The sequence below is a fragment of the Oryx dammah genome, unplaced genomic scaffold (genome assembly GCF_014754425.2).
Source record: "Oryx dammah isolate SB20612 unplaced genomic scaffold, SCBI_Odam_1.1 HiC_scaffold_11050, whole genome shotgun sequence".
NCBI classification, from domain to species: domain Eukaryota; kingdom Metazoa; phylum Chordata; class Mammalia; order Artiodactyla; family Bovidae; genus Oryx; species Oryx dammah.
Window position 1 is genome coordinate 933767 of NW_024080444.1, and position 13137 is coordinate 946903.

General features: G+C 42.2%; 1 protein-coding gene across 5 annotated transcripts in view; it reads left to right on the forward strand.

Annotated features, from left to right (window-relative positions):
* Positions 1-10671: 10671 nt before the first annotated feature.
* The window catches only part of LOC120860201 (PC4 and SFRS1-interacting protein), a 39267-nt gene continuing 36801 nt past the window's right edge, over positions 10672-13137 (forward strand). For all 5 annotated transcript variants that reach the window (XM_040235977.1, XM_040235981.1, XM_040235980.1 and 2 more), the window contains exons 1-2: positions 10672-10994; positions 11548-11761. In XM_040235977.1, the coding sequence (XP_040091911.1) occupies positions 11690-11761 (72 nt within the window). In that variant the 5' untranslated portion in view covers positions 10672-10994; positions 11548-11689. The remainder of the gene's footprint in view (positions 10995-11547; positions 11762-13137) is intronic.

A 13137-nucleotide genomic window follows, 5' to 3' on the forward strand; every position in this document is an offset into this window, starting at 1 on the left:
TGGAAGTCCTGTCCCTTGAATCTGGAATAGCCTTGTATCTTATTGTGACTTTTTTTAACCAAAAAATGCATCATTAGGTGATACTGTGCCAGTTCTGGGCCTAAGTATTTGGAAGGTGTGGCAGGTTTTTGGAAGATCTTATGTGCTGGGTAAAGAGCGTATAAGAGGTGCAGCCACTCTAAGGGAGAAACCAGATGCAGAAGCTACATGGAGAGGTGGGGGCACAAGCCTCGATAGTGAAGACCTGAGGAATCCAACCAAACGCAAGCATCAAGGTCCCCTGTTTCTTATGACCTAAGTTAAGCCCTTCCAGCCAGCCTTTCCTATGACCTAAGTTGAGCCCTTCCAGCCAGCCTCTAGCAATCTGAAGTAACCTAGCTGAGGCATCAGATGTGTAAGTTTCACTTATATCTTGAATGGCGTAGCCCCCTGCAGGTACCACATGAACTCTCTGTGCTTCCAAGGTGGCTCAGTTCAATTCAGCTCAGGTGCTTAGTCGTGTCTGACTCTTTGCGACCCCATGGGCTACAGCATGCCAGGCTTCCCTGTCCATCACCAACTCCCGGAGCTTGCTCAAACTCATGTCCATTGAGTCGGTGATGCCATCCAACCATCTCTTCCTCTATCGTCCCCTTCTCCTCCTACCTTCAGTCTTTCCCAGCATCAGGGTCTTTTCCAGTGAGTCAGTTCTTCACATCAGGTGGCCTAAGTATTGGAGTTTCAGCTTCAGTATCCGTCCTTCCATTGAATATTCAGGACTGCTTTCCAGTGGTAAAGAATCTACCTGCCAAGCGGGAGATGGAGGTTTAATCCCTAGGTCAGGAAGATCACTTGGAAAAGGAAATAGCAACCCACTCCAGTGTTCTTGCCTCAAAAATCCCATGGATAGAGGAGCCTGGCAGGCTACAGAGAGCTGCAGAGTCGGACACGGCTTAGCAAGTCAACAGCAGCAGCAGCAGCACCTCTACACATCTCTTCATAACTTCTGGTGGCAGATTGTTAACCATGGTCCACATCCTTCTGCTCACACTCTCTTTCTATTAGGGCCATAGAATATACTAGAATATAGAATATACTTTCTTTCTAATTTCCTTTCTACTTCAACAACCCCTCTCTCCTACTAGTAAGTTCGGACAAGAGGTCTTCATTTTAGGATGAAGAAAGAGATCTGTGGATACAGAGTAGTGATAGTTGCACAACGTAACTTTAAATAATGTTATTGAACTGTATGCTTTAAAATGGTTAAAATGGTCAGCTTTATATTTTACCAGAATAAAAAAGAAGAAGTGTTATCTTAAATACAGCTCCTTTAGCTTTTGTTAAGTAATATGAAAACAGGGGAAAAAAATTCCTTGAAAAATGTATGGTGCTATGTGCTCCATCGTGTCCGACTCTTTGCGACCCTATGGACTGTCGCCCACCAGGCTGCTCTGTCCCTGGGATTCTCCAGGCAAGAATACTGGAGTGGGTTGCCATTTCCTTCTCCCAGGGATCTTCCTGGCCCAGGGATGGAACCCACATCTCCTCCATTGGCAGGCGAATTCTTTACCACTGAGCCACCAGTGAAGCCCCAGGAGGCAAGATACAGAGCCAGTGAAAAGATCTGAACTTGAACTTGAGAAGCTTTACCAGTGTAAGCAGAAGTGAAGCGACCACACTGAATGAGAAGCTGAGTTTCGCATCTTTCCCAACCAATTCTACATCTTAGTTTTCTCTTTACCTGAAATGTCAGTGAAGAAAACACATGACAGCTTCTTAAAATCACTCCTGCACAACTTTTTTGACCATTTCCTCAGCCTTGCAATTGTTTGGACAACTGTACCACGGGTACGGGGTACATACCTATCCACACTTGACCTTTATGATGAGCATGGTCATATTTCCTTTCTTAATTCATATATACTCAGGTAAAATTATAACTGTAGTCTAAGTAGTTTATGGTATTTAATATTTACACAAAGAGGAAATGTATAACTGCAATTTTATAGGGACTTCCTTGGTGGTCAAGTGCTTAGGACTCCATGCTCCCAACGCAGGGGCCATAGGTTCAAGCCCTAGTCAGGGAATTAGGATCCCACATGCTTTGCAGATGTGACTAAATAAATAAATAAATATTTTTTAGATGAAATTTTATATACCTGCATAGTCCTCAAAAGTTGTTATGGAATTCATCAGGGATGATGCTGCATAAGAATAAAATGCTCTAAAACCACTATCAATGCTCTGCTTGCTCATGATGTTAAATTATAGATGTTATGATGAGAAAAGTAGGCTCAAGTAAATGCATGCAAAACTAAGTAATTCTTAATCCCAGAAGTCCTTGTCATTGAAACACTGCAAAAAGGAAAATAATCTCTGAATAGAGTTAGTATAAATAAAATTACAGTCTGGTTTTCTAAGTTCTGAATTTATATTTTCACAACCATCTCCTATTTTTATGTAGTTTTTTTTTATTTTACTTTACAATTCCTATTTTTATGTAGTTTAAAATTATTAATTTATCTTCCTTTACAAATATGTTTATATAGCTTTCCCCAACACTATTTGATATTGATTAAATCCCGTGTACTAAAACAACTACTTTTACTGTTCCTAGCTGTATACAGAAGGTCCCCAACTTACGATGATTCCACTTACAATTTTTGACTTTATGATGGTGGGAAAGTGATCCATATTCAATAGAAATGGTACTTCAAATTTTGAATTCTGATATTTTTTTTTCCTGGGTTAGTAATAAATGGTTCAGATGTTCTTGTGATCCTGAGTAGCAGTATTGAACTTCTGATCACCAGGGTAAACAAACAGTACTCTTAGAAGCATTCTGTGGCCATACAACCAGTCTGCTGTTCACTTTCATTAGAGTAGTCAATGGGTCACATGAGATATTCAAAGCTTTATTATAAAATAGGCTATGTGTTAGATGGCTTTACACAACTGTAGGTGATATAAGTGTTCTGAGCCTGGTTAAGGCAGGCTAGGCTAAGCTATGATGTTCAATAGGTTACATGTATTACATGCATTTTTGACAAGGTATTTTCAACTTACGATGGATCTGTCGGGGTGTTGCCCCCTTGTAAGTCTAACTATGTTTGGAGACTTCATCTCTCTCTCTCAACATTTTTAAGACAAAGAGACAGAAAATAATGAAGTACATATAAGAACTGAACAATGCCTTCACCCAATAGGGCATAAGGCTAATAAAACTAAATGCGTGTATGTTCAGTCATGTCCAGCTCTTTGTGAGCCTATGAACTGTAGTCCACCAGGCTCCTCTGTCCTCGGGATTTCCCAAGCAAGATTATTGGAGTGGGTTGCCATCCCCTCCTGGAGGGAATCTTCCTGACCCAAGAAATTGAACCAGTGCCTCCCGCAGCTCGTGCACTGGTGGGTGGATTCTTTACCATTTGAGCCACCTGGGAAGTTCCACATATAATTGACACTTATTGAATATTTACCCAACAAAAGCAGAATATACAGTCTTTTCAAGTACCCTTGGAATATATATATTAGACTGTATCCTGGACCATAATATAATCCTCAAACAATGTAAAAGAATTGAGACTTCCCTGGTGGTCCAGTGGTTAAGATTTCATGCTTCCACTGTAGAGGGCACAGGTTCCATTCTTGGTCAGAGAAATAAGATCCTGCATGCAGCGCTGCCAATAAATAAATAAATAGTAAAAGGACTGAAATCATATATAAAGTATAGTCTTTGTTCCTATTTACAGATAACATAATTGTCTATGTAGAAATCCCATGAAATCTCACAAATTTTTTTTCTAAAACTAATAAACGAGCTCAAGAAGGTCTTAAAATACAGGATAAGCATACAATATATACTGGCAGTGAACACTGAAATTAAAACTACAATAGTTCCAAAAAATTACCTACTTAATTGTAAATCTAACAAACCATATATGAGGTTTGTGGGCTGAAAGCTACAAATGATAATGAAAAAAATTAAAGATGATTTAAATTAGTGGAGAGATATACTGTGTTCATGAGTTAGAAGACTCAACTTAGTGAAGATATCAAATCACCCCAAATTGATGTGTAAGTTTATTTTTTTTATGGGTAAGTTTAATTCTTACCAAAATACAAATTTCAAAATTGATATAGACAAGCTTAGGGCTTCCCTGATAGCTCAGCTGATAAAGAATCAACCTGCAATGCAGGAGACCTGGGTTCGATCCCTGGGTTAGGAAGATCCCCTGGAGAAGGGAAAGGCTACCTGCTCCAGTTATTCTGGCCTTGAGAATTCACTGGACTGTATAGTCCATGGGGTTGCAAAGAGTCAGACATGGCTGAGCGACTTCTACTTTCAGACAAGCTTATTCTAAAAATTTTATGGAAAAGCAAGAAATTATAATTGCCAGAAAAGAACTTAAGAAATAAGAATAAAGTAGAAGGAATCATTCTACCTTATTTTATGATTAATTATAAAGCTTCAGTAATTAAGACAGTGTGTTAGTATTTTAGTCATCAAGATGGTGGCTCAGACAAAAACACACAATGATCAGTTAAAGGAAACAGAGAAATAATCCCACAGTGGTAGAACAATGTGATTTATCAACAGAGTATAAAAGCAGTTAAATGACAAAAGGTTTGTTTTTTCAGCAAAGGTGCTGGAATATTTGGATATCCATAGGGGGGAAAAAAAAAAAACCTCCATCTAAACTTCAAACCTTAGCCAAAAATTAACTCAAATGGATTATAAAATTAAATATAGGATGTTAAGTTATAAATTTTTCAGAAGAAAACAGAAAAATCTTTGGGACCTGGGGCATGATAACAAAAGCATCATCCTTGAAAGAAAAAAAAAATGATAAATTGGACTTAATCAAAATTAACAACTTTTAGTTGGTGAAAGATCTGGTAAAGATGAAAAGACAAGCTACCGACTGGAAGAAAATATTTACAGATCACATCTGACAAAGGATTCTTATCTGGAATATATAAAGAATGCCAAAATTCAACAATGAAAAAACAATCCAATTTGAAAATGGGCAAAGGACATGAAGAGGCATTTCACCAAAGAGATTACACAGATGGTAAACAGGCACATGAAAAGATGCTTACTCTCACTAATTACTGCTGCTGCTGCTAAGTCACTTCAGTCGTGTCCGACTCTATGCGACCCCATAGACGGCAGCCAACCAGGCTTCTCCATCCCTGGGATTCTCCAGGCAAGAACACTGGAGTGGGTTGCCATTTCCTTCTCCCAATGTACGAAAGTGAAAAGTGAAAGTGAAGTTGCTCAGTCATGTCCGACCCTCAGCGACCCCATGGACTGCAGCCTTCAGGCTCCTCCAATCATGGGATTTTCCAGGCAAGAGTACTGGAGTGGGGTGCCACTGCCTTCTCCGCTCACTAATTACTAGAGAAGTAGAAATTAAGGCCACACTGTTAGAACAGTGAAAAGAAAAAAACACAATTCCAAATGGTATAAAGGTGTCTAAAAGCTACATCTCTGATAGATTGTTGGTGGAAATATAAAATAATATAGCCATCCTGGAAAACAGTTTCATAATAAACTGAATATGCAACTACATACAACCCAGTAATTGCACCCCTGGGCATAGATCTCAGAGGAATGAAAAGTTATACCTGCACAAAAACTACACACAAATGTTCACAGCAGTTTTATTTGTAATGGCAACTATCTGGACAACCAAAATATCTTTCAATAGGTGAATGGCTAAAAACAAACTGTACAAAAAAAAAAAAAAAAACCTGTACATTTATACCACAGAATCTACTCAGATATAAAAAGCAGCAGCTGGGTTTCCCTGGTGGTCCAGCGTTTGAGAATCCACCTGCCGATGCTGGGGACATAGGTTCAATCTATATGTGAAAATTCCACATGCCACAGGGTAACTAAGCCCATGCATCACAACTACTGAGTCTGTGCTCTAGAGCCCATGAGCCCCAACTACTGAGCCAATGCACCTCAATGAATGAAGCCTGAGTGCCTACAGCCTGTGCTCTGTAACAAGTCGCCACCACAATGAGAAGCCCAAGCACCAAAACAAAGAGTCGTCCTCACTTGCCGCAACTAGAGAAAGCCCACAGGCAGCAAGACCAAATACAGCTGCTGCTGCCATGAAGTCGCTTCAGTCTTGTCCGACTCTGTGCGAACCCAAAGACAGCGGCCCACCAGGCTCTCCCATCCCTGGGATTCTCCAGGCAAGAACACTGGAGTGGGTTGCCATTTCCTTCTCCAATGTGCGAAAGTGAAAAGTGAAAGTGAAGTCGCTCAGTCGTATCTGACTCTTCGCGACCCCATGGACTGCAGCCTACCAGGCTCCTCCATCCATGGGATTTTCCAGGCAAGAGTGCTGGAGTGGGGTGCCATTGCCTTCTCCGCAAATACAGCTAAAAATAAATAAATAAAATTTTTTTACAAAGCAATGACCATTGGTATATGGAAAAACTTAGATGGATTTCAAAAGCAGTAAGATGAGTGGAAAAAGCTCATTTGAAAAGGTCACATACTGTATGATTCCACATATACAATGGAAAGAAATGACAAAATTCTTTCTTCCCAGTTGTTCTCATGACCACCTAGATTCATTAATGCCTCTCTTATCCCATGTGTCTGAGAATGACTCTGCTCATTGATAAATCTAGTTACTGCCTCACCAACTAGTACAACTGTAACCATTTTAATGGAAATCAATTAAAGAGTTGATGTGTATCCCCAGAATTGAGCAATGTTAATTCCTTCCTTCACATCTTTTACATACAATGTGCACAAGGCCCCAGACTAACACACAGTATTAGTAATACAAACTTATTGCTATGAACAGCAATTGATGGTCCAGCACTGCAGTCCATGGGGCTGCAAACCGTTGGACACGACTGAGCAACTGAACATAACTGAACTAGTACATCCTGGTTTTTCCCTCTTAAGGACCAAAGTTCCAAAATACTTTTGATTTCCAGAGGAAGCTAGGCCTAGACCAGGTTTATTACATCTCTGACAACTCTTTAAAAAAAATTTTTTTCTTTGACTGTGCTGAGTCTTAGCTGCAGCATGTGGGATCTAGTTCCCTGACCAGAGACTGAACCCAGGCCCCCTGCATGGAAGCATGGAGTCTCAGCCACTGGACCACCAGGGAAGTCCCTGAGCTATTTGATTAATGTTCTTTATCTTCCCCATATTCTTGCTTACTTCCTCACCACAAGGCTTAAAATATCACATATAAGAAAACAGTTCAAAAAAAAAAAAAAAGAAAACAGTTCAGTACCAATTGCTGTTCATACCAATAAGTTTGTATTACTAATACCATGTGTTAGTGTGGGGACTTGTGCACATTATACATAAAAGAAGTGAAGGAAGGGATTATCATTGCTTAATTCTGGGGATACATATCAACTCTTACTTACAAATGATTTCCATTAAAGTGGTTACAGTGAATGTACTTGTAGTCTATGAATAATGTCAGTGCTTTTAAAGGGTTAACCTTTAAGTACATGAAATATTCACAAAGTCAAAACAAATATAAGTACCCTTGAGAGTCTTATCTGCTTTCTCAGCTTAAAGGATGAGGGACTGTCAAGAGTTTTTCACCTACCCCTTCCTCTCATTTATTCAACAAATATTTATTGAGACAAATTTTATTGAGTGCCTGTGAATGCCAGGCACGAATCACCAAGATAGTGCCTTCCTCCAAGTATAGACGAGTCAGAAAAATCGTTAATGAAGAAATTATGTCACGGTAAGATGAGGTCAGACAGTCTTTCATGGGAAGATTTTGGGTTTGAGTCTACGGCTAGAAGGAGTTAAACAGAATAGGCTGGTGGTAGGGACAAGCTGCGAATGGAGTGGGGCACACAGAGACTGTGAGGAAATTTGAAGCTGGAAATACTTTCAAGTCCGAAGACAGAAGGTGGAAGAGTGCTGGTTTTACTTCCAGCATCTTTTTCTAATTACACAGTGTTGCTTGCCCCCTGCCCCACCTAGAGGAGGTGTGGGATCACACAAAGGCGGGGACTTGAGAACTGAAGGGCTCAACTGTTGCCTTGGCCATCTGAGTAGATGTTTATTTTGGATAAGTTGTAGAACTTCTGTGTGTCTGTTTGCTCATCTGTAAAATGGGGATAGTAACATCTGGATTAAATGAGAGACTGTAAGTCAAGCTTCTCTGTCAGTTCATTCAGGTCTCCTTTCCCCCTCTCCTTGGCTTTAGTTGGTTTGAATATTGTATTTTCTTCTTGCAACTTCCCATTGCTCCTCTAATTTCTTGCTCTACTTTTTCCGGCATCCACACTAAGAAGGCTAACTATGGGGGAGGGGTGCATCAAGCATGACTGGAGAGGAGCACAAGTTTACAGTAGTTTAGAAAATCTCTCCAAGTGGCTCTCATGAGCCCAACACCCCCGCCTCCCTCTCCCCCTCCTCTCTTCCCCTCCCCCTCCTCTCTGGAACTGCGGCTCCCAGGGATCCTGGGCTTTTGTTCTCTAGAGGCTTAAACTACCACCTGTTTTGCCCTGACTTATTGTTTAAAGGGAATCATTCCTTGTCTACAGACTATCAAAAATCAAAATTGCCAGAACCTGCAGACAGAAAGAGCTAAATTTGTACTTTTTCTCTTTTCAGTATTAACACTAAAACATCAATGCTTTCATATTTTCCCTCTATTTTCCATTTCTTTTCTGAGGATCTCCTGGCTCCCAGTAATCACTCTCTTTACTTATTGATACTATCATAAAGCGTTAATATAAATTATCTCTTAATATTAATTGTAATTTATCTATTAATATATACCTGTCTTCCCTACTTGATATTAAGTACCTGTGGTCTGTAGTGTCTTCTACAGCAGTAGTTTCTCAAACTTGAATTTGCCTAAGAATCTTGTTATGGGGATCTTGTTAAAACACAGATTCTGATTTAGCAGGACTGGGGAGGGGCTCAGTTTCTTCTAACAACTTCCAGGTGAAACCCCTGGACCACACTTGGAGTTGCAAAGCCTCACTGGATTTAGAACAAAGCGGGTGCACATGAGATGGTTGTTAGAGGATGCCTTGGTTTCTCCTACTCAGTGCTTGGAATTTTTCTTCAATACATCTTTCTCCACTTTTTCCTGTGCACTATTTATGACTAACTGACAATTATTTCTTTGTGTACTTAGCTGTGCCCTTCCTTCCCTCTTTCATAGTCAACAGTCTCGTCCAGAAACCAGTCACTTAGGGAGTACAACAGAAATCTTCAGCCTTGTTCTACTGTCATCTACTTTGTATCAAGCAAGGTTAACTTTTTAAGGAATCATCTTTACCTTTGTTGCTGAGTAAACTATAGTAGCTCCCTGGTATGTATCATATCAAACTCAAATTTAGAATGAGAAGCTTCAAAACATGCCTCCAACCCTTCCTTCTCTTTTGCCACTCAAGTTTCTCTTTTGCAGCGCATGGAGCCCTTTGCATGTTGCGGAGGTATGAGTCAGTCTCCTGCAAGACATTTTGCATTGGGAATGTCTTCTTTCATTCTTTTTAAAGGCCAATGCATATCTCTTAAAAATTCTCAATTTTTACCAACTTAATATGAAGCATTATTTGATTTATTCCCAATTGTGAATTCTTTGTTTAGAGAAGTATGAGCTATGTACTATTATTTACATATTTTAATACTTTTATACTTTTTTCATATTTTCATTTAGTTGTAAATGAGAACTGTCCGTACTTCTCGTTCATTGTCCTATCCTTAGCATCTAAGAGTGCTTGAGACTTAGTAGGCACTTTGGGTAAGGGGACCCTCAATAAAGGATGAAACAAAATTTAAGATCAGTTTGTAACAGTTTTCAAAAGGCTTTCATTGCTACATTTATTGGGAACCTGGGTGAATTTTAATGGTTAAATAAGACAATTCTGGTGTTCTGATACAGTAAAAATATCAAAATATCAACTTACATCAGAAGGCTGGACTTAATTACAACCAACTTATTAAAAATGTATTGGCTAAAGGATTAAAAAAATTTAGAAATCCTTTGAAGAATATTTTGAGAGAGAAACATTTGAGGTTTAGTGCCACCTACCAGCTACCATTTTACTAGGAAAATAAATTTTAGATGCAGCCAAATTTTGGTAATGCCCAAACCCACATCCTATCTAAATGGCTTATGCTTTCCTGTCATTGTTTTCTAGCCTGCAGGTTTTGCATTCGTTAGGATTTCATATTTCTTAATAGTTCTTGGTGCTTTAAATTTAAAAGAAATGGGGCTTTCTCATAGTACAATTTCAAGGAAAAGGAGACTGCAGGGCCCCTTCAGCGAGGTTTAAGAGGCCTGCAAGCTGCACACCGTGCAACCGCCTCATGCTCCGATTTCATCTATGGGTTTTTGTACAGTTCGTTTTTGGATGGTGCAAACAGCCCAAGTGCAGCATTAAAAACCTCTCCACCCTGGGAAACGACGCAAGAACACGCAGCTTTCGGCTGCCAGGTTCTCTCAACACACAGCCAAGAGCTGGAGGCCCGGACACCCGCCCCCAAATCCCGTCCACAACAATCGTTTCCTCCCTCCCCGCCTTTTACATACAGTACACATACAAATACACACACGCAGAGCAGCCAGCAGGGGCGGGCCGGGCCCGACCACTCCGCAAACCGCAGGGGGGAGCCACAACGGGTCGAACTGTTTGCACCCACTTCTTTGTTCTTCGCACCCGTCTCTCTCTCCATCAGGCTGCAAACGTTAGGCAAAAGCGAACTTGGGGATCTAGGGTGTCCTGAAGCTCCGCGTTGAGGCTACACACCTTTGGCGGGCGCTGCGTTATCTCCCCCTCCGTCGGCGAGCAGTTGGTCCCGCCCCAGTGCTAGCGGGCGCCGAGCGGGAGCCGCGCGGGAGCAGCGCAGCGACGGCGGCGGCGGCGGCGGCGGTTGTTATTCGGAGCCGTTGAGACGGCTCTGCGGCAGCTGGTGGCGCAGGTGGCTTGCGTGGACGCGGACAGAGGCGGCCGGCCCGCCACCGCAGCCTCAGCGCCCGCGGCCCGGGCAGGTGAGCGGGCGGCGGGGACTCGCCCCGCCCCCCCCCCCCCGCGGTGGCCTCACTCCCGGCTCTAGCTGGGAAGTGGCCGCGGCCCGCCGGGGAGTCGCGGTTCGGCCCGGGGCTGCGACCGTCGGGAAGAAGGCTGTGGGAGAGGCCGTGTGTGGATGGAAGGGCAACGTTCCCCTGCCTTTTGCCATCTTTTTTCTCCCCCCCCCCTCCTCTCGCCGACCTCCCACCCTCTTGGGTCTTCAGCTTCGGGGGAAAAAAAGACTGAGGAACGATGGGGCGGGAGCAAGGGGAATAGGGGACTGAGCAGCATCTCTGCCTCAGGTGGTGGCGTCTTTTCGGTCGTGGAGCGGTGGACCTTGCGAAGCCTGGAGGGCCAGCTCTGGGGCTGCGGAGGCCGCGCACTCACGGGCCAGGAGCGGGAGGCGGCTCTCCCCCTCACCCTCCCACCCCCCACCCCTGCCCCTCCGCGGGCCTCCCCTCCCCCGTCGCTCCCCGTACGGCCCCTCCCTCCGGGGTTCTGAGCTTTAACCGCCCTCGGTGCTCTCCCTCGCAGGCGCGTCGGGGCACCCCGAGGCATCCTCCCCCTCCCGCCATCGCGGGAGCCGCGGCTCCCGTCCGCCCTCCCGCATCCCCTCGCAGTCCGCACCGCCGCACCTCCTCCTTGGGCTTCGGACCCTCGGCCTCGCCCCTGAAACATGACTCGCGACTTCAAACCTGGGGACCTCATCTTCGCCAAGATGAAAGGTTACCCTCATTGGCCAGCTCGAGTAAGTGATTTCTAGCCTTCGCGTTTAGCGGTGCTACCTTCCTCAGAGGCCTACTTCCTACCCTTTTCTCTTTTTGCCCCTCCTCGTATCCTTTCTCTCCCTCGCTTTCCTTTAGTCTCATTTGTAACCTGATCTTTTTTTAGTTTTTTGCCCACTAATCTTCTATGCAATTTAAAAATCCAGGTGTTTTGGCATACTTAGGTGTTTTCCTATGGTTGTTGACAGACTTTGGCAGGTTTTCTTAATAGGAAATATTTAAAGATGATACCATTCTTGTTCCATTGTAGGTGAAAACAAATACGGATTTGGTGTTTTAAAAAAAATTGGGGGCTTCCCTGGTGGCTCAGACGGTAAAGAATCTGCGACATTTTCTTAATTTTGAATAAAATCCAAAATAGCAATGGAGTCTATGCAAACTATTGGGTGTCAAAAGGTTGTATGGAATTAAATTGAATTCATAGGTATTCTTTCCTGTTTTATAGTTAATGAGACCTTCTGGATTGACTGGTTCAATGAAAGCTAGGACTGGGTATTCTGGAAAATTTTACAATAAGGGAGCATCAGAGAAAGTCTAGAAAATTCGTTTTCAAGTTTTTATTGGTGAAGTTTGCCTTATGACCTTGAAGAAGTTGTTCCACCTCTGATTGTTTCCCATAGGTGAAAGGAAGAGTAAACCCACATTCCTTCGTTTGCATGTAGTCCAGAGAGGTGATTCAGAACTCAGGATTTTTTTGACATTTAGGAATTGAGACTGTCTTTTAAAAGTACCATTTTCAGAAAAAAGATCTTTTAGCTTATAGTAGGACTCAGGTTCTAATATAGTGATAGAACCTGAAAAAGGTTGAACTCAGTAAGCTCAAGAGCCTTTTTAAATAAACACATGATATTCTAAAGCTGTAATTTCCACTAATTTACTCTTTTTCGAGAAGTGTGTTTCTTAAAGATAATTAAATACTATAGTTTTAATTATGTCAGCTGGGAGGAAAAATAAGCCGTTGGTTACAGAGAATCATGGAGTTGCTGAGTGCTATCTAAGTGTAAAATGTTCACCATTTCTTAATTTTTCCCATCCAGCTGTAAGTCAGGTTTATAGATTTCCTTCCAGCCTGGAAAGAATTTTTTCCCCCTAGTCTATTAAGTCTACCTTTTCAGTTGGAGTCTTAGTGGAAAAATCCTTAAGCATAATTCTTGTCTGTATATTTGACACTTTGTTTCCTTTGTGATCACTTTATTTTAACCTGTGTGCGTTCTTTGACTTCCAGATAGATTGTAAAGTTCTCAGAGCAATAGATGTAAACTGAATTTCCTTATCATCCCCACCCCCCATCCTTACTATGTAAGTCATGCACTAAAAAACTTTCATGTTTAAGTGGAGG